Source organism: Nomascus leucogenys, chromosome 12, assembly GCF_006542625.1.
Source record: "Nomascus leucogenys isolate Asia chromosome 12, Asia_NLE_v1, whole genome shotgun sequence".
Taxonomy (NCBI): Eukaryota; Metazoa; Chordata; class Mammalia; order Primates; family Hylobatidae; genus Nomascus; species Nomascus leucogenys.
The window spans coordinates 89,928,458-89,949,790 of record NC_044392.1 but is presented as its reverse complement, the minus strand read 5'-3'; the positions used below and the strand labels follow the sequence as shown (position 1 = coordinate 89,949,790).

The 21,333-nt window shown below is 39.5% G+C and overlaps 1 protein-coding gene across 3 annotated transcripts in view; it reads left to right on the top strand.

The window, feature by feature from the left end:
* SAMD13 (sterile alpha motif domain containing 13) overlaps positions 1 to 21,333 on the top strand; it is a 58,570-nt gene that overhangs the window by 14,824 nt on the left and 22,413 nt on the right. For all 3 annotated transcript variants that reach the window (XM_030823451.1, XM_003260260.1, XM_003260259.1), the window contains exon 3: positions 12,041 to 12,152. In XM_030823451.1, coding sequence (XP_030679311.1) covers positions 12,041 to 12,152 — 112 coding nt within the window. The remainder of the gene's footprint in view (positions 1 to 12,040; positions 12,153 to 21,333) is intronic.

Genomic DNA, 21,333 nt, shown 5'->3' with positions numbered 1-21,333 from the left:
TGCACAGATTTGGGATGAATTATAAACTTTGGTACATGACACACTCTTATCATTGATCTGTGTTTGACCATGTTAGATTCATGTTAGAATTTTGACTAAATTTTTTTAAATCCATGTATTTAACATGTATGTGCATATCTGTTCAAATCATGAAAATTCATTTTTTTCCCATTTGCTTAGTTTTTCTCACTCCCTTTATCAGATGAAAAATGTCTTTTTCCCCCTTTTTCATTTTATCCTGGGATGGGAGAAGGAACCGATGTTCCCACATGACAGATGCATGTAGTAAGTTCCTTTTCAACAGGAAGCAGTTTATTTCCCTACCACCACCATGCCCCTCAGTGGAGAAGACCTACTGCAGTAGAAAGTTCCCAGTGATGAAGCTTAGCAAGGACTTTCAAAGCAAGCCATTTCTTATTAATGCCACTTCTTTTCTTGCACACGTAGTCTTCACCATATTCCTCTGCCTTTGTGTTCAGTGTGTTGTTTCATTTTGAAACAAAGGCATTAAAAAAATTTTGGAACTAACATTCCTGTCTTAATTAGTAATGCAATGCTTTTTTTTCTTGGTAATGAATGTTGTAAGGTTTTGAACTAACTAAAATAATTACTTTTGAAATAGCCCTCTCTGAAACCTAACTGTACACTTGTTAAACTATGTATTATGTTAAAGAAATTACCATTTTTGTTCATGTGAATTAGAGGATTAGAAAGTGAATGACAGAAGTAAAATATTAAAGTAGACTTAGAAATTATTATGGTATTGCTAGAGTTTCAAAACTCTTGACTTCATTGTAGAATTAAAAGAACTTGTATAAAACATTGTAGAAAAGAGAACTTTTCATATAACAATAATAAAACAATGGCTACTATTACTTAGCTCATTAAAAAGAAGTCCAACCGTGCATACATGTACAGCAATCTACAGATCAGTCAGGTCTCCATCTACTTGGGAAGCAGTCACATTTAGAAATGAATAAAAAACCTCACGGTACTTGATTGTTTGCCTGGAAGCCTGGTCTGGCTTCTCATGAAAAAAGGAATGGGAAACCGATTGAAGTAACTATGTGCCTGATCACTCTGACTTCAGCATTTGTTTATTTACTCTTAAGCCTGTCCTCTTGTAGTGTAGAGCATAAATAATTATCAAGCCTCAGATGTATCTTCTTTGAAAGCAATGAGGGGATTTTATTTAGCTTGCTAGGTAGTTTCTGGGGGATCTCTCCACCAGGCCCAGTCTTGTCTGTTCTGTCCACTCTTCCCAGTCCCCACAACTGAAAAGAAAGAAACAAACTGAGCCAATAATTCAAACCTGAAAAGTGACCTTTCTAGCTAGGATCTGATGTTGTAAACCGTTTTCCAGATACGTATGATAAGATAAGTTGGAGTGTGCTATGGTTCTTTTTTTCCTTCCTTCCTTCCTTCCTTCCTTCCTTCCTTCCTTCCTTCCTTCCTTCCTTCCTTCCCTCTCTCCTTCCCTGTCTCTCTCTCTTTCTTTCTTTCTTTCTTTCTTTTTCTTTCTTTCTTTCCTTCCTTCTTTTTTTTTCTCTTTCTGTTTTAATGTGGTAAGAACACTTACTATGGGTTCTACACTCAACAGATTTTTTAAGTGTACGATACAGTATTATTATCTGTAGGCACAATGTTGTACAGCACATCTCTAGAACGCATCCATCTTCCAGGCAGAAATTTTATACCTGTTGATTATCAACTCCCCCTTTCCCCCTTCCTTTAGCCTCTGCCAACCACCATTCTATTCTTTGCTTCTATGAGTTTATTTTAGATACCTCATATAAGTGGAATCATGCAATATTTGTCCTTCTTTGACTTGGTAATTTCACTTAGCATAATGTTCTCAAGGTTCATTCATTTTGTTGACAATGTAATGATTTCCTTCTTTTTTAAGGTGAAATAATATGCCATTGTATATATATACAGCATTTCTTTTTTGAGGAATTTGAGACCAGGCTGGTCTCAAATTCCTGGTTCAAGGGATCCTCCCATTTCAGCCTCCCAAGTAGTTGGAATTATTGGCATGAGCCACCGAGCCCAGCTATTACACTGTATTTTAAAAATTCATTAATCTGTCAATGGACGTTTCAGTTGTTTCCATATCTTGGTGAATAGCATTGCAGTGAATATGGGAGTGCTAATATCTCTTTGAGTTCCTGATTTCAATTCCTTTGGATAAATACTCTGAAGTGGGATTGCTAGATCACATAGTAGTTCTATCTTTAATTTCTTGAGGAATCTGCAGTTCCGTAGCAGCTTCCCCATTCTGCATTTCTACCATTTCTACCAACAGTATACAAAGGTTATGATTTATTCACATCCTTGCCAACATTTGTCATTGTTGTTTTGATAATAGTATCCTAAGAGATATGAGATGATATCTCATTGTGGTATTGATTTGCATTTCCTTGATGATTGGTGATTTTGAACCTCTTTTCATATATATACATATTGGCTATTTGTGTGTCTTCTTCTGATAGATGTCTGTTATGTCCTTTGACCATTTTTTCAATTGGGTTGTTAGTTTTCTTGCTATACCATTGTGAGAATTCCTTATATATTTTAGAAAGTAACCTCTTATCAGATACATAGTTTGCAAGTATTTTCTCTCATTCCATAGGTTTCCTTTTTACTCTATTGATTATTTTCCTGGCTGTATAGAAGCTTTTTAGTTTTATTTAGCCCTGCTTGTTTATTTTTGCTTTTGTTGCCTATGCTTTTGATGTCATATCCATGAAACTATTGCCAAAACTAATGTCTTGAAGCTTTCCCTCTGTGATTTCTTCTAGAAATTTTACAGTTTCAAGTCTTATGTTTAAGTCTTTAATCCATCTTGAGTTGATATTTTGTGTATGGCAAAAGATAATCCAGTTTTATTCTTTTGCATGTGGATATCCAGTTTTCCCAACACCATTAGTTGAAGAGACTCATCTTTCCCCATTTTGTGTTCTTGGCATTCTAGTCAAAGATCATTTGACCATATATCCATGGATGTATTTCTGGGCACTCTGTTCTGTTCCGTTGATCTGTATGTCAGTCTTTATGCCATTGCCATACTGTTTAAATTACTGTTGCTTTGTAATATATTTTGAAATCAGGAAGTGTGTTGCCTCCAACCTTGTTCTTTTTCAAATTGTTTTGGCTATTCAAGATCTTTTCTGGTTCGATATGAATATTAGAAATTTTTTTCTATTTCTATAAAAATATCATTAGGATTTTGATGGGGATTGCATTGAATCTGTGGATTGCTTTGGGTCATATGGAAATTATAACAATATTAAATCTTCCATCCACGAACTTGAGATGTCTTTGCATTTGTTTGTGTCTTCTTTAATTACTTTCATCAATGTTTCATAGTTTTTAGTATGTATGTCTTTCACTTCCTTAGTTAAGACTATTTCTAACTATGACGTTATTGTAAATGGGATTGTTTTCCTAATTTCCTTTGCAGATAGTTCGTTATCATTGTATAGAAATGCAACTGATTTTTGTATGTTGACTTTTGTATCCTGCAACTTTGTTGAATTTGTTTATTCATTCTCACAGGATTTTTGTGGAATCTTTAGGGTTTTCTCTATATAAGAGCATATCATCTGTAAATATAAGGACAGTTTTACTTCTTCCTTTTCAATTTGGAGGCTATGTATTTCTTTGTCTTGCCTAATTGCTCTGGCTAGGATTTCCAGTCCTATGTTGAATAGAAGTGGCAAGAATGGGCATCCTTGCCTCATTCCTGATCTTAATGGGAAAGTTTTCAGTTTTTCACCTTTGAGTATGATGTTAGCTATAGCCTTTTCATAGATAGCCTTTATTAGCTTAAGGTAATTTCCCTCTATCCCGACTTTGTTGAGATTTTTTTTATCATGAAAGGATTTTGAGTTTTATCAAACACTTTTTTTTTATCTTAGACGATCGTGTGATTTTTATCCTTCATTCTGTAAATGTGATGTCACATTAATTGATGTTTGTATGTTGAACCGTCCTAGGAATAAATCCCACTAGGTCATGGTGAATGATCTTTTTAACATACTGTTGAATTCTGTTTGCTGGTATTTTGTTGAAGATTTTTACATCTATGTTCAATCAGGGATATTGGCCTATAATTTTCTTTTCTTGTGTGTCTTTATCTGGCTTGGTATGAGGGTAATCTTGACCTCATAAAAAAAGTTCAGAAATGTTCCCTCCTCTTCAATTATTTGGAAAAGTTTGAGGATTGGCATTAATTCTTCCTTAAATGTTTGGTAAAATTCTCCAATGAAGCCATCTAATCCTGGGCTTTTCTTTTATGGAAGGTTTTATACTACTGATTTAATCTCCTTACTAGATAGGTCTGCTTGGATTTTCTGTTTCTTCATGATTCAGTCTGGTGGGTCGTATGCTTCTAGGGATCTATTTCTTCTAGACTATCCAGTTGGTAGACCTATAACTATTTATGGTAGTCTGTATGACCTTTTTCACTTCTGTAGCATCAGTTGTAATGTCTTTTTCATTTCTGGTTTTATTTATTTGAGTCTTCATTCTCTTTTCTCTTAGCCTAGCTAAAGGTTTGTCAGTTTTGTTTATCTTTTCAAAAGCCCAGGTCTGAGTTGATTTTTTCTTACTGTTTTTCTATTCTCTATTTTATTTCTTTGTCCAACTTCTTAAGGTAGAAAGTTAGGTTGTTTTATATCTTTCTTTTTTTAATGTAGGTATTTGTGACTATAAACTTCTCAATACTGCTTCTGTTTCATTTCATAAGTTTTGATATGTTGTGTTTTTGTTTTTATTTGTCTCAAGATACTTTCCAATTTCACTTTTGATTTATTTGACCTATTGGTTATTCAAAAGTGTGTTGTTTAATTTCCACGTATTTGTGAATTTTTCAGATTTCCTTCTGCCGTTGATTTCTAGTTTCATTCCATTGCAATCAAAAAAGATATATGGTATGATTTCATCATTTTTATATTTGTTAAAAATTGTTTTGTAACCTAATATGTGATCTATCATGGATAATGTTCCATGTATGCTTGAAAAGAAATGTATATTCTGCAGTTGTTGGGTTGAATGTTCTTTATATGTCTGTTAGGTTCACTTGGTCTACAGTGTTGTTCAAGTTCACTGTTTCTTTGTTGAATGGTTTCTTGAATATTGATAATATATGGGAATTAATAGTGATACTTGTAAATGGCACTATTTTATTTTTCTTACTGAAGCTAAAATTCATTCCTTGATATGTTATAGTTATCTGTTCATTCTGATATATGGTCTCATGATAAATAAGTCTTTGATTATTCCCTTCAATTAAATGATAATGGGTTAAGAATTGAGTCTGTTTATTATTTTGAGTTACACTATTTTTTCCATTGCAAATAACTGCCTTGAAGTGTACATTTCAAAAGAGTAAAGTGCATAAAACTATAGAGTCAGTTAAACATATTAAGACATCATATTGCCAGCAGAATTCACAGACATTGACTATATATCTTTTATACATTGTCAGCCCTCAAGGACTGCTGTTTCTTATATAGTTTCTTTCTTGCTACTGGGATCCCTACAGAAGGAAAACCAAGTTTGTCTAAGCAGTGAAGCCACACCCAAATCCTTTGGAACAGAGACCATTGTGCTGTGGCTCAGAGCAGGGAGGAAAAGTTCTTCAGGTGGTCTTCAGACTGTTGTGTTTAGTATTAATGATTAGGATATGAAATGTTTATGTTCGTGTTTGGCATGAATTATAGCTGATAGTAAACAAAAAGTATTTCATTGAGTCTGCTTGAAAGGAGTGTTCTTGGCCGGGCGCCGTGGCTCACACCTGTAATCCCAGAACTTTGGGAGGCCAAGGCGGGTGGATCTGAGGTCAGGAGATCAAGACCATCCTGGCCAACATGGTGAAACCCCATCTCTACTAAAAATACAAAAAATTAGCCAGGTGTGGTGGCATGCACCTGTAGTCCCAGCTACTCGGGAGGCTGAGGCAGGAGAATTGCTTGAACCCGGAGGCAGAGGTTGCAATGAGCTGAGATACCGCCACTTCACTCCAGCCTGGGTGACAGGAAAAAAATTAAGGAGCATTGTTATTTACACTAGAGGATTTTATTTGTACTAGAATGTACAAATAAAAAGAGGAAAAGGAAAGGAGGCTGTTTATAAGATCCTTTGTTTTCAGAAAGATGGGTTGGGAAGACATTCCAGGCAGAGGTATGCCAAGGACAGAATGCTGTATGATTTCAGAGGAAAGCCATTAGCCTGAGGGAAGATACCTACACAGAGGAAAGAAATTGTGCAGGAAGATGCTCCATCTGTCTGGAGTGCCTGCTCCTAGTCTTACTGGTGACCCAGGGCTCCAAAGCCTTTCATCCGCACACCTAGCACAGCCTGACTCACATTGCCATGTTGACTTTCCATCCTTCTTTCAACCGTCTATTTCCCCTGTGTCTTAACCACTTTTTGGAATAGAGCAGGAAACAAACATCATGACCTTCTTCATCCCACAACTGACCCGAGATTATCCTCTTCATTAGACTATGAGTTTCCAATGCTTATTAAGTGCCTGGCTCATAGTAGACAGGTTAAAATTAATTAAGGAGAAACTAAACTGGTTTCTTTATAATGAGCAGGACTAATCCCTGGAAGTTGAACAGAAAGGGTTTGACTGACATAAGCAAAGCCACGGGTATGGGAAAGTCTAGGATGTTGCCCAGTTAGGTTTGAATCAAGCATCTAACATCTAAGCTAAAGAATTTGGAACATACAGAAGGTTTGATGAATTATTTGCCTTTTCAATGCTTTCATCATTTTGATGTGCCGAAGCTAAGTCAGTCAACCCTTATTTATCTGAATATTTAAAAATGAAAAATGTTCTGTCCAGAATCTGAACCATCCTTTCTCTTTTTGAGCCTGCCATCTAGCCAGATCCCTGCTTGTTAGCATGAAGGGAGAGGGAGAAAGGAATGGAAATAATGCTAATGCTCATTTAGTTGCTTCATCCTTAGGTTTGTCATAGGCAAAGAGATCAATATTAACTTATTAGGATCAGAATTAAATCGCTTTTAGCCAGAGGCTGTCTTAAGACATGAGCAAAGAATAGGTTAATTTCATTTTGAAAATAAGTTATAAATATCTAGGCAGCACAAAGTTAGAGTGCACTGCTGAGTGTAAAAATAAGTAACATTCAGAATTAGCTTTATAAAAAAAGTAATGTGACAAATATATCATCATAATATGTTAACCAGTGTCTAAAGTAACTTGCTCTGAACTTTGAAGTGGAGATACAATTGATGAATATAATGGAGTTGTGATATTACATGTGGATTGCATTTACCCAGTGTATCCTTTTGGCCTGACCAACTCTCAGCATCCATAATATCATAAATACCATAAAATGTACAGATGCTAGATTTAGAAAACAGTTTCAACTATTTTCTTCCTGCTTTCTTACAAGGGGAAATGGAGACTTTTGCTGCCAGAACTTAAAATTATGATGTGCCAACATGAAAACCTCATCATAAAGACTCAATTGATCTGCATATATCTGCCAAATTTGTTATTGTTGCATTTCTGTTCCCTTGGTTGTGTCTCTCTAACTCTCATTAAAAATCAGGTGATTGTTTAATTAGGGTAGAATCATTTCCTAGTGTGAATTATTCACGCATGATATAATTTTTATCAATACTTGATGTACCTAATCATATGCACAAGGACTAAAAGGTGACTGGGCTAAATGGAAACATTGATAATTTGATTAAGTGCTGAGATTTCTTGCTAATTTTTAATAATAAAGCTATATATAAATATATATATTAAAGATTCTGTGCCTTGAAAATACTCATAAATTTATCATATTAACACGTATTATATTCTAAGAAACATTTTGCTATGATGATAGTGAATAATAAGTATCAAATGAAAATGGCACTTTTGTATCTGCCATTTCATTTTATCAGTGCAAAATTAGCAGCCACAATGGAACCACCACCTGGCAGGTATTTTAAACAGTGACATTTAAATTCCCTCTGGAATTTGACATGCATAGGTCATAAGAAAAGATGTGGCGAGAATAGACCATTTATAAGGAAATAACTAAAGCTAAGTGTCTCAATTTGGACAACATATCAGTCCTTGGGGAGACATATTGTATTCCTAGCAGAGAATGGTGCCCCTTAAATCTATCCTCCAGTATCTCCCCGTGTCAAATGTTATCTGGCTTTGGCACTCTGGCTCCTGCCACACACACCCTTCCACTTGGACTACCCTTGTTATGTTATTTTGGATCATCACCAACTTTCTCCTTAAAACTGTTGCTGAAACCACTGGAAGAGCCCAGTGAAATCATCCATCGTGCATTAACACCAGCAACCTAGAAGTGATGGTGTGTGCCTGTGGAGACGTGCCTCTGCAAGCCATCCCCACTCTGGGGCCCCACTCAGAGAGTGTTGAGGGCAATAAATGCCTTTTTAAACTGCCATTGAAAATCTTCAAGTGTTCTAGGCAGGCTGAACTAACCAGCCCTCCCTTAACATAAATACGTCCTCAACAGCATCTTGTTCACCCCTCAATTCGAATATTCCTCAGAGCTAGCTGTTTCCACATCTGCTTTCCCTCACCAGATTGCCGGCTCCTTGAGGGCAGGGACTATGCATTCCCTGTCCTTGTAACCCTGCATCTAGCACAATACTGAGAAGACAGGCTTTTAATAAATATCTGTTGTGTCAATGAATAAGTATAGTGGAAAAAAAGCAGAGACTTGGAGTCAAGCATATCCGGAATCCAATCCTAGCTTTATCTACCATGCGATTTGGGGTGTGATTCTTAACCTTTCTGAGCCTTCGTTTCCCAAAAGCAGGTTACAGTAGCCAGTTCACAAAGAGGTGGGAGGCTGATACTGAGTAACGTGTGAAAAACAGATTTTAAGTTGTAAGTGCTCTCTGGTTGTTAGTGCATTGTAATACTTTGCTGTGTATCAACTGTGCACCAGTCAGACTGTGCTAGGTGATGGTGCTACAAAGATGAAGATAGGTTTTTCTTCTCAGGATATCAATAGTCTAATGTGATTTTTTTCCAGGTTATTTTGGCTTTGGGGGGCTATCAGGCTTTTAAACTTAGGTAGATCAATCATTAAATGTATTGGTTGGTTTCTAACCCCTTGTTTCTTCTGGGTGAATTCCCTTACCCTCTGTATGAAAGAGTGCTCCATTCCACATTGCCCCTATTCACAGTACACTGCCAGCAGTTTTACAAGTCTTTCTTCTCTGTGGCATTGCTATACTCAAGAATATTTCAAAATTATGGAAGTCATGATGTTATATCCCACCAGAATAAAAATCAGGAAAGCATCCCATCTTAAAATTACAATGTAGCATATTTTGTTATTACAATTGAATATTCTTTTTAAAATGTTTTATTTTAGGTTTGGGGGTACATGTGAAGGTCTGATAACTATTCTTGGTGAGGAAAGGCAACTAACTGAAGTCAACCACAGGGAGAGTGAATTCAGATGTTTTCTGGGGGCACTTAAAAGTGTGTTCGATGGGACTCTGTGTTCACTACCAGAAGTGAGCTAATTAGAAAACTGAAAAGATTTGTTGGAACAATGAACTCCTTTCCGAACATTCTTCAAGGACACCTTAAGAGAGAGGGAAGGAAAACGGTACCTTGAAGAGGGTCCTCAGTGCCAGTTGCTGATTGCTTATGTTGCTAGTGTATGGAAAATTCCAGCACATAGATAATTATTTTTTAAATTTACTATTCATTTAAAAACACATAGTTAATGTTTAGTAATGTTAGGGTGAAAAATAGTTTTCTTCCCGATGTATATTGCCTGTTAAATGGTAGGAAGATTGTGAGTGTGCATGTGTGCATATGGGTATGTGTGTATACAGGCATACAGTGGTTATAGATTCACCATCTTTAAGCCCAAAAGAGAAGACATTTAGAGTATTGGCTTTAAATGTTTTTAAATTAGGTGCTGTTGAGAAATGAATGATCACATGTGCCATCCATCAGTGACTCCCTTTAACTAGTACAGAAGTTGGTTTGGTTTTCTTAAATCAAATATTTTAGGTTCCTGCTATGGGCAAAACATTACGCTGGGGAATGAGGTGGCTGGATCCTTGACTCTTAGACCTTTAAAGATCTTCAGGAATCTCCCCAAATCTAGCCAATTTTGTTTCCATTAAAAGTAACCTGGATCTTTTCAACTTCCACTAAATATTGAACCTCTCAAGCTTAGTTCTAGGCCCAGCTCTTTTCTCCTCCTCTCTCAAGATTTCAGTTACTGTCTAAATGCCTCTGTCTCCCACAGGTGTACCTAGCCCACTCTTCTGCTTTGTGCTCTAGACTTATAGCCCACGTTAAATCTCCACTTAAATATAGACAGTACACCAAATTTAGCATATTCAGCTGGGTGGATGTTACCACCATCCATCCAATTCCATGACACTTCTACTCCCTCCATTCTCTATGTCTGGTCTAGCACTAAGTTACACTGATTTTATTCATTAACTGTCTTTTAAATCCACACACTCCTCTCGTTTTTCACAGCCACCACCCTAGTCTACACATGATCTCTGGCTTGCATGACTGCAATAGACTTCTCACTGGCTTCTTCCCCACTGGCTCCTCTCCAGCATCCTCTTTTTCAAAATGTGAATCTGATCAGGTTGCCCCCTTTACATAGGACCATTCAACAGCTCCTCATTGCTCTTAGCGAAAATCCAGAATCCTCAGTGTGGCCTCCAAGACCTGCATGGCTCCCTTGGCCGTATGTGTTTCTGCCACAGGGCCTGGAATATTCTTCATGTGACTTCTTCATACAGTTAATTTCTGGCTGCTTTTTAGATCGTACCTGAAAACAAACTCCCATGGGAAAGCTTCCTCTATCCCTTAGACTATCATAGTAAATGATGCTTGTCCTTCTTAGCATTTAGCATAACTTGCCACTGTACATTTACTTGTATGATTATTGATCAATGTCCACTCCCCACAGGACTGTAAGGCCCATAAGAATAAGGGTGGTGTCTGTTTTGCTCTCCAGTGTATTCCTAGTTGGAGAGAGGAGAGGCTTTGTCCTGAGGGACCTCCGAAGCAAAGTTAGCCTATGTGATTCGATGTACACTCTGGGAAAATCATCTTGGATGAGGTATAGAGAAAGCCAGACAAATACTCCCAATGCAGAAATGAGGCAGAGTCCCAATAACTGCAGGTCATTACCATTCTTTCTTTATTCTACTTCTTCTTTCCCTCCTCTCTGAATCCAATGAGGGGCATTACCCATAGACCCTCTCAGACAAATGTTTGATTGTCATCTGTTTATTTATTTGAACAATGTGGGTTAGGTTCCTAAGTACACACTTGATACTAGGAATAATAAACTGAGAAGTGGTCCTGGCTCAAATGCATATCTCCAGCCTGCATCTCCCACTCTAGTGGGAGAGACTGTTCAATAAACAGAGGGTATTATGCAGTGTGGAAGGTGCTACAATGGGAGTTTAGTGAAGTTCTAGAAGTCAAAGGAGGTTATGACTAAAACACGCCCTTGGAAGAGCCCGAAAAATGCTTCAAAGAGGAGGTAGTTTTGTACTGGTAGAAATGGTAGAATTTTGTCAAATAGGGACAGATGTGGGGGCATTGTAAGTTGCTGGGACAGACTGTGCAGAGGCTCAGATCTATGAAAGGACTTGGCCTATTGTGGAAGGGCTTTATCCCTAGATGTGTGGAGATGGGGCTAGGGAAGGTGTTAGTAAGACAGGAAGAGAGAGAGGTATGTTGAGGTCATATCGTAAAAGGCCAGGTGTTCTGAACTCAGAAGTATGAATATCAAACTCTGGGCTGCCAGCAGTCACTGGACCACTCTCAATATCTCTGGATTAAAAACCAGAGGAAATAATTTACATTAAATGTCAAATGGCTTATTAGCAGTGACTAAGCCAGTGAAAGTAATCATCATCTGAACCCAAAAAACATGAGAGGCCTGCCCCGGAAGACCCAGTTGTGAGCCTGGCCACACCCTTGTGCAGGCATTGCCATGACAACTGTCTGGATTTGTGTTTTGCAGTTCCATGGAAAATGGGAGACCACCTGATCCTGCAGACTGGGCCGTGATGGATGTTGTCAATTATTTCCGAACCGTGGGATTTGAAGAGCAAGCTAGTGCTTTTCAGGAACAGGTAACTTGGTCTAGAGAAACACGTGAGGAACATGTGATGAACCCACAGTTACCTCCCTTCCCAACAGTGGGCAGAAGGGAGTGAGGAGGAAGAGGACCAAAGAGCAGGGAGGAATCAGTGAGGCTCTGAGAAACTGAGGGGAAGGAGAATGGATGTACCAGGTGAATTATCCCTTTGTGCAAGGGGAAAACTCAAAGCCAGAGACAGTGGCAGCTGTGGAGAAGAAGGCTAAAGCTCATTTACATCTGTGTCCTCTGAAAGACTGATCATACTCAGGGGTGGAGTGAATCAGCCCTACCTTCAATGAAAACACACTAGAAAGCAGGAAACAGAAAAGAAAGGAAAAGCAGGGACAGACCTGACCGAGAGACATACACCACCTTCTACTACTGGCCTCAGCACCCAATGAACTATTAAGCCCTTTGCAGTTTGCTTTCTGGGTGCTTAGCAAGGTAGAGTGGAAAAAGCACAGGATTGATAGTCGAATCCTGGTTCTTCTATATCTATGTGACCCTAGGCACGTTACTATGTCTCTCTGAGTCTTGGTTTCATATCTATAACATCAGACTGTCAATAACTTTATAGGGATGTTGTTGTGAGGATTAGTGGACAATATATGCACAGTGCCTAAGATAGGTTCTGGCATAGCGTTGATGCTCAAAAAATGGGATTTCCTTTCCCTCAGGTCCAGGGATGGTATCAGAAAGAGGGAGGAAGGGGCAGGAGTCCGTCCCAATTGTCTAGGTGATTCATAGCTCCATGTTGCAAGCTGCGCTAGGTCTGCATTGTTGGTCTTCAAGGGGCTTTGACCTGAGGAGGCAAGTGGGGGCAACACAGTGTGGTTCACACCAGGCCAGTTCTGTGGGTAAACACAGAGTTCCTATTTCTCTATCAATGAAGGCTGCAGTTTTCTAAGCATTAAATTTTCTTTTCTAATATCATAATATTGTAGGGAGAATTAAAAACTGAAAAATGTGTCTGGCTGCTTGTTCCACATCCCTTCAGCCATTGTTCATTCTCTGAAACTATTAGCTGTATGGCCTGAGTTTGGATAAGGTAAACTTTTCTAAAATTGCACACGCCAATTTCTAGATTTCCTTCAACCCATATTTACTTCAGACTTGATCTTTGTACATAAGTATTTTTTTCCTAATTTGGAAAACTTGCTAAAATAGCAGCTTAAATTACTTCATACCCACCAGAAGAGCTAAAATGAGAAAGGTTGATAACATTAAATGTTCACGAGGATGTGGAGCAACTGGAACTCTTTCATTGTTGGTGAGACTGTGAAATCGACATTCAGACATCTACCCCATGATGCAGCAGTTTTACTCCTGGATATTTACCCAAGGGAAATGAAAACACATGTCTGTAAAAAGATTTGTACAAAATTGTTCTTACTAGCTTTATCACAATGGTCAAAAATTTGAAGCCTGGGTGTATATCAGTAGGGGAATGAATACACAAACTGTGATATATTCATACAGTGGAATACTCCACAGTAATAAAAAGGAATGAAATACTGTTATGTGCAACCATTTGCATGAGTCTCTAAAACATATTACTGATTGAGAGAAACCTTACATAACTGAGTTCATACTAAATGGTTCCATTTAGATAAGGTTTCAGAACAGGAAAATGAATCAGTGGTAAAAAACAATCAGAACAGTGGTTGCCTCTGGCTGGGTGGGTGTGCAAATGACTGGGAAGGAGTATGAGGGAAATTTCTGGGTGATGGTAACATTCTGTATCTTGATACAGGTTTGGGTAACAGGTATGCATGGGTCACTGCTTGCTTATACACAGGCATATGCAAATGATTCAGGTTTGTGCATTACAGAACATATAAATTTTACTTCAAAAAGAAAAGAACTATGAAAAACACCTAAACAGTGGTATAAAAACAGAAGTGTTTAGGGGAAAGTATACTGATATATACAACTCAATTTAAAATGCATCAAAAATATGCATTGGCAATTAAATAGAAGGGTGACCATGTGGACATATATGTGGTAAAGCAAGTACAGAAAATGTTAATTGTAGCATCTAGGTGTTCAGAATATGGGTATTTACTATAAAACTGATGAGTTTTCTTTATGTTTGAAAAACTTTTATGAATTATGATGGAAAAAAACTGCTGAAGTTGGAAAGTGGAAGGCCGCTGATCAGCTGGAACATATTTTATTTTGTTTTTCACTGGTACAATGTCCATTTGTGTCACTGCAATTGAATAGCACTCTTCTAAAATTAAATTTAAGTAGTATTGTAAATGGTTAACAAAAAAATACTTAGCTAAAAGGTCTCTTGGCCAGATTCCCAGCTGACCAAAAGCCCTTTGCAGGTTGAGCTTTTGCTCAGACTCCTTGGAGGCAGACATCCCAGACTGGGGGCACACGATGCTCTCTGGATCTTCCAGGTTCTGTGATTTGCCTCAGAAATGGGACTGCCAGCTCTAAGCCTGGCCCACAAGCAGGCACTTTCTCCCATGAATGATCTCATTCTGTCCCCATGGACACTGGGAACCATAACGGGAATAAACTCTTCTAAAGCATTTCATTCAGAAATCCTTCAAGGGAGAAGTGAGCATCGTCTTGCTACTATGTTCAACCTGCCAACTCGGAAGCCTGAGAAATGAATTCTCAAAGGATCAGAGTTTTGCAAGCATGGTCCAGAAGCTTGAGTTTCTTCATTCTCATGGAAGGGTGATTGGGTCAGGGAAGAGTCTGCCTTGAATTTGTCTCTGGCAGTGATTCAAATATCTTTTCTCCTTTTCCCAATAAAGGAGTGGAGGGCAGGGAGGGAATCACTGGCCAGGCTTAGGATGGTAAGATAAGTCGCTGCTGCGATATTCATGAGGACTGAGGACTGGATCCTCTACCATGTTAACCTGCCTCTTCCGTCATCACACTACAGAGGCCATCAGCATTTTACCTCTGGAGTCTTCCTGGCAATGAACCTAGTTGGTTAGCACCCATTCATCATCCTGATGGGAAAATGCAGGCCATCTCCAGCCCAAGCACATGGCCCTTCCAAGGTACATGCAGGTACATGCAAGGTCACAGCAGCTGAGAAACAATTAGAACAGCTGCCTCCTTAAACTCTCCTCAGGAAAGCTTTGCCCTTCCACTTGACAGAAGCAGGGCAGGGATGAAGAGCATCCCCTAAACCACTTTTGAAAAGGGCAAGTCCAGAAAGGGCAGCACGGTTGCCAGTGATGTGGGGAGCTTATTGTTTCATGGCTGACTATTATGACCTGAATGTTTATGTCCCCCCAAAACTCTTAGGTTGAAAACCTAACCCACAGTGAGGATATTAGGAGGTGGGATCTTTGGGAGGTAATTAGGTTTAGATGAGGTCATGAGGATGGAACACCCATGATGAGATCAATGCTCTTACAAGAAGAGAACAAGACACCAGAGAGCTTACTCTCAGTGTAAGGATACAGCAAGAAGACAGCCTTCTACAAACCAGGAAGAGAGCCCTCACCAAGAACCCAACCATGCTGGCACCCTGGTCTTTGACCTCCAGCTTCCAGAACTGTGAGAAATATCTGTTGTTTATGCTGCCCAATCTACAGTATCTTGTCCTAGCAGCCTGAACTGACTAAAATACTGGTATTGATGGCAAACATGTCCGCCATCAGATGGCCTGACTTCCAGGACAGTATCTATCTTTGTGGTATGGTCTCATAGCACAGTATTGGAAACTGTATGGCTGTGGCAACTAGACTCGGATGTGCTTTCTAGCAGCATGACCTCTTGGAAGATGTCAGGCCATTGAGCAAGATTTATCAGAGGGCAAGATTTGTCCTGTGGGGGGTGGAGCCAAGATGGCCGAATAGGAACAGCTCCGGTCTACAGCTCCCAGCGTGAGCGACACAGAAGACGGGTGATTTCTGCATTTCCATCTGAGGTACCAGGTTCATCTCACTAGGGAGTGCCAGACAGTGGGTGCAGGACAGTGGGTGCAGTGCACCGTGCATGAGCCGAAGCAGGGCAAGGCATTGCCTCACTCGGGAAGCACAAGGGGTCAGGGAGTTCCCTTTCTTAGCCAAAGAAAGGGGTGACAGACAGCACCTGGAAAATTGGGTCACTCCCACCCTAATACTGCACTTTTCCAATGGGCTTAAAAAATGGCACACCAGGAGATTATATCCCACACCTGGCTCGGAGGGTCCTATGCACACGGAGTCTCGCTGATTGCTAGCACAGCAGTCTGAGATCAAAATGCAAGGCGGCAGCAAGGCTGGGGGAGGGGTGCCTGCCATTGCCCAGGCTTGATTAGGTAAACAAAGCAGCCAGGAAGCTCGAACTGGGTGGAGCCCACCACAGCTCAAGGAGGCCTGCCTGCCTCTGTAGGCTCCACCTCTGGGGACAGGGCACAGATAAACAAAAAGACAGCAGTAACCTCTGCAGACTTAAATGTCCCTGTCTGACAGCTTTGAAGAGAGTAGTGGTTCTCCCAGCAGGCAGCTGGAGATCTGAGAACAGGCAGACTGCCTCCTCAAGTGGGTCCCTGACCCCCGAGCAGCCTAACTGGGAGGCACCCCCAAGTAGGGGCAGACTGACACCTCACACGGCCAGGTACTCCTCTGAGACAAAACTTCCAGAGGAACGATCAGGCAGCAGCATTTGCAGGTCACCAATATCCGCTGTTCTACAGCCACTGCTGCTGATACCCAGGCAAACAGGGTTTGGAGTGGACCTCTAGCAAACTCCAACAGACCTGTAGCTGAGGGTCCTGTCTGTTAGAAGGAAAACTAACAAACAGAAAGGACATCCACACCAAAAACCCATCTGTACATCACCATCATCAAAGACCAAAAGTAGATAAAACCACAGAGATGGGGAAAAAGCAGAGCAGAAAAACTGGAAACTCTAAAAATCAGAGCGCCTCTCCTCCTCCAAAGGAATGCAGCTCCTCACCAGCAGTGGAACAAAGCTGGACGGAGAATGACTTTGACAAGTTGAGAGAAGAAGGCTTCAGACAATCAAACTACTCCGAGCTACAGGAGGAAATTCAAACCAATGGCAAAGGGGTTAAAAACTTTGAAAAAAAATTAGATAAATGGATAACTAGAATAACAAATGCAGAGAAGTCCTTAAAGGAGCTGATGGAGCTGAAAGCCATGGCTCGAGAACTACATGAAGAATGCAGAAGCCTCAGGAGCTGATGCAATCAACTGGAAGAAAGGGTATCAGCGATGGAAGATGAAATGAATGAAATGAAGCGAGAAGGGAAGTCTAGAGAAAAAAGAATAAAAAGAAACGAACAAAGCCTCCAAGAAATATGGGACTATGTGAAAAGACCAAACCTACATTTGATTGGTGTACCTGAAAGTGATGGGGAGAATGGAACCAAGTTGGAAAACACTCTGCAGGATATTATCCAGGAGAACTTCCCCAATCTAGCAAGGCAGGCCAACATTCAGATTCAGGAAATACAGAGAACGCCACAAAGATACTCCTCGAGAAGAGCAACTCCAAGACACATAATTAACAGATTCACCAAAGTTGAAATGAAGAAAAAAATGTTAAGAGCAGCCAGAGAGAAAGGTTGTGTTACCCACAAAGGGAAGCCCATCAGACTAACAGCGGATCTCTCGGCAGAAACTCTACAAGCCAGAAGAGAGTGGGGGCCAATATTCAACATTCTTAAAGAATTTTCAACCCAGAATTTCATATCCAGCCAAACTAAGCTTCATAAGTGAAGGAGGAATAAAATACTTTACAGACAAGCAAATGCTTAGAGATTTTGTCACCACCAGGCCTGCCCTAAAAGAGCTCCTGAAGGAAGCACTAAACATGGAAAGGAACAACCGGTACCAGCCACTGAAAAAACATGCCAAATGTAAAGACCATCAAGGCTAGGAAGAAACTGCATCAACTAACCAGCAAAATAACCAGCTAACATCATAATGACAGGACCAAATTCATACATAACAATATTAACTTTAAAGGTAAATGGGATAACTGCTCCAATTAAAAGACACAGACTGGCAAACTGGATAAAGAGTCAAGACCCATCAGTGTGCTGTATTCAGGAAACCCATCTCATGTGCAGAGACACACATAGGCTCAAAATAAAGGGATGGAGGAAGATCTACCAAGCAAATGGAAAACAAAAAAAGGCAGGGGTTGCAATCCTAGTCTCTGATAAAACAGACTTTTAAACCAACAAAGATCAAAAGAGACAAAGAAGGCCATTATATAATGGTAAAGGGATCAATTCAACAAGAAGAGCTAACTATCCTAAATATATATGCACCCAATACAGGAGCACCCAGATTCATAAAGCAAGTCCTTAGTGACCTACAAAGAGACTTAGACTCCCACACAATAATAATGGGAGACTTTAACACCCCACTCTCAACATTAGACAGATCAACGAGACAGAAAGTTAACAAGGAATTGAACTCAGTTAACCCAGGGATTGAACTCAGCTCTGCACCAAGCGGACCTAATAGACATCTATAGAATTCTCCACCCCAAATCAACAGAATATACATTTTTTTCAGCACCACACCACACCTATTCCAAAATTGACCACATAGTTGGAAGTAAAACACTCCTCAGCAAAGGTAAAAGAACAGAAATTTTAACAAACTGTCTCTCAGACCACAGTGCAATCAAACTAGAACTCAGGATTAAGAAACTCACTCAAAACCGCTCAACTACATGGAAACTGAACAACCTGCTCCTGAGTGACTACTGGGTACATTACGAAATGAAGGCAGAAATAAAGATGTTCTTTGAAACCAGCGAGAACAAAGACACAACATACCAGAATCTCTGGGACACATTCAAAGCAGTGTGTAGAGGGAAATTTATAGCACTAAATGCCCACAAGAGAAAGCAGGAAAGATCCAAAATTGACACCCTAACATCACAATTAAAAGAACTAGAAAAGCAAGAGCAAACACATTCAAAAGCTAGCAGAAGGCAAGAAATAACTAAAATCAGAGCAGAACTGAAGGAAATAGAGACACAAAAAACTCTTCAAAAAATTAATGAATCCAGGAGCTGGGTTTTTGAAAAGATCAATAAAATTGATAGACCACTAGCAAGACTAATAAAGAAAAGAGAGAAGAATCAAATAGACTCAATAAAAAATGATAAAGGGGATATCACCACCGATCCCACAGAAATACAAACTACCATCAGAGAATACTACAAACACCTCTACTCAAATAAACTAGAAACTCTAGAAGAAATGGATAAATTCCTCGACACATACACCCTCCCAAGACTAAACCAGGAAGAAGTTGAATCTCTCAATAGACCAATAACAGGCTCTGAAATTGTGGCAATAATCAATAGCTTACCAACCAAAAAAAGTCCAGGACCTGATGGATTCACAGCCGAATTCTACCAGAGGTACAAGGAGGAACTGGTACCATTCCTTCTGAAACTATTCCAATGAATAGAAAAAGAGGGAATCCTCCCTAACTCATTTTATGAGGCCAGCATCGTCCTGATACCAAAGCCTGGCAGAGACACAACCAAAAAAGAAAATTTTAGACCAATATCCTTGATGAACATTGATGCAAAAATCCTCAATAAAATACTGGCAAATGAATCCAGCAGCACATCAAAAAGCTTATCCACCGTGATCAAGTGGGCTTCATCCCTGGGATGCAAGGCTGGTTTAACATATGCAAATCAATACATGTAATCCAGCATATAAACAGAACCAAAGACAAAAACCACATGATTATCTCAATAGATGCGGAAAAGGCCTTTGCAAAATTCAACAACTCTTCATGCTAAAAACTCACAATAAATTAGGTATTGATGGGATGTATCTCAAAATAATAAGAGCTATCTATGACAGACCCACAGCCAATATCATACTGAATGGGCAAAAACTGGAAGCATTCCCTTTGAAAACTGGCACAAGACAGTGATGCCCTCTCTCACCACTCCTATTCAACATATTGTTTGAAGTTCTGGCCAGGGCAATTAGGCAGGAGAAGGAAATAAAGGGTATTCAATTAGGAAAAGAAGAAGTCAACTTGTCCCTGTTGCAGATGACATGATTGTATATCTAGAAAACCCCATCGTCTCAGCCCAAAATCTCCTTAAGCTGATAAGCAACTTCAGCAAAGTCTCAGGATACAAAATCAATGTACAAAAATCACAAGCATTCTTATACACCAATCACAGACAAACAGAGAGCCAAATCATGAGTGAATTCCCATTCACAATTGCTTCAGAGAGAATACAATACCTAGGAATCCAACTTACAAGGGACGTGAAGGACCTCTTCAAGGAGAACTACAAACAAATGCTCAATGAAATAAAAGAGGATACAAACACATGGAAGAACATTCCATGCTCATGGGTTGGAAGAATCAATATCGTGAAAATGGCCATACTGCCCAAGGTAATTTATAGATTCAATGCCATCCCCATCAAGCTACCAATGACTTTCTTCACAGAATTGGAAAAAACTACTTTAAAGTTCATATGGAACCAAAAAAGAGCCCTCATCGCCAAGTCAATCGTAAGCCAAAAGAACAAAGCTGGAGGCATCACGCTACCTGACTTCAAACTATACTACAAGGATACAGTAACCAAAACAGCATGGTACTGGTACCACAACAGAGACATAGATCAATGGAACAGAACAGAGCCCTCAGAAATAATGCCACATATCTACAACCATCTAATCTTTGACAAACCTGACAAAAACAAGCAATGGGGAAAGGATTCCCTATTTAATAAATGGTGCTGGGAAAACTGGCTAGCCATATGTAGAAAGCTGAAACTGGATCCCTTCCTTACACCTTATACAAAAATTAATTCAAGTTGGATTAAAGACTTACATGTTAGACCTAAAACCATAAAAACCCTGGAAGAAAACCTAGTCAATACCGTTCAGGACACAGGGATTGGCAAGGACTTCACATCTAAAACACCAAAAGCAATGGCAACAAAAGCCAAAATTGAAAAGTGGGATCTATTTAAACTCAAGAGCTTCTGCACAGCAAAAGAAATTACCATCAGCGTGAACAGGCAACCTACAAAATGGGAGAAAATTTTCGCAACCTGCTCATCTGACAAAGGGCTAATATCCAGAATCTACAATGAACTCAAACAAATTTACAAGAAAAAAACAACCCCATCAAAAAGTGGGCAAAGGATATGAACAGACACTTCTCAAAAGAAGACATTTATGG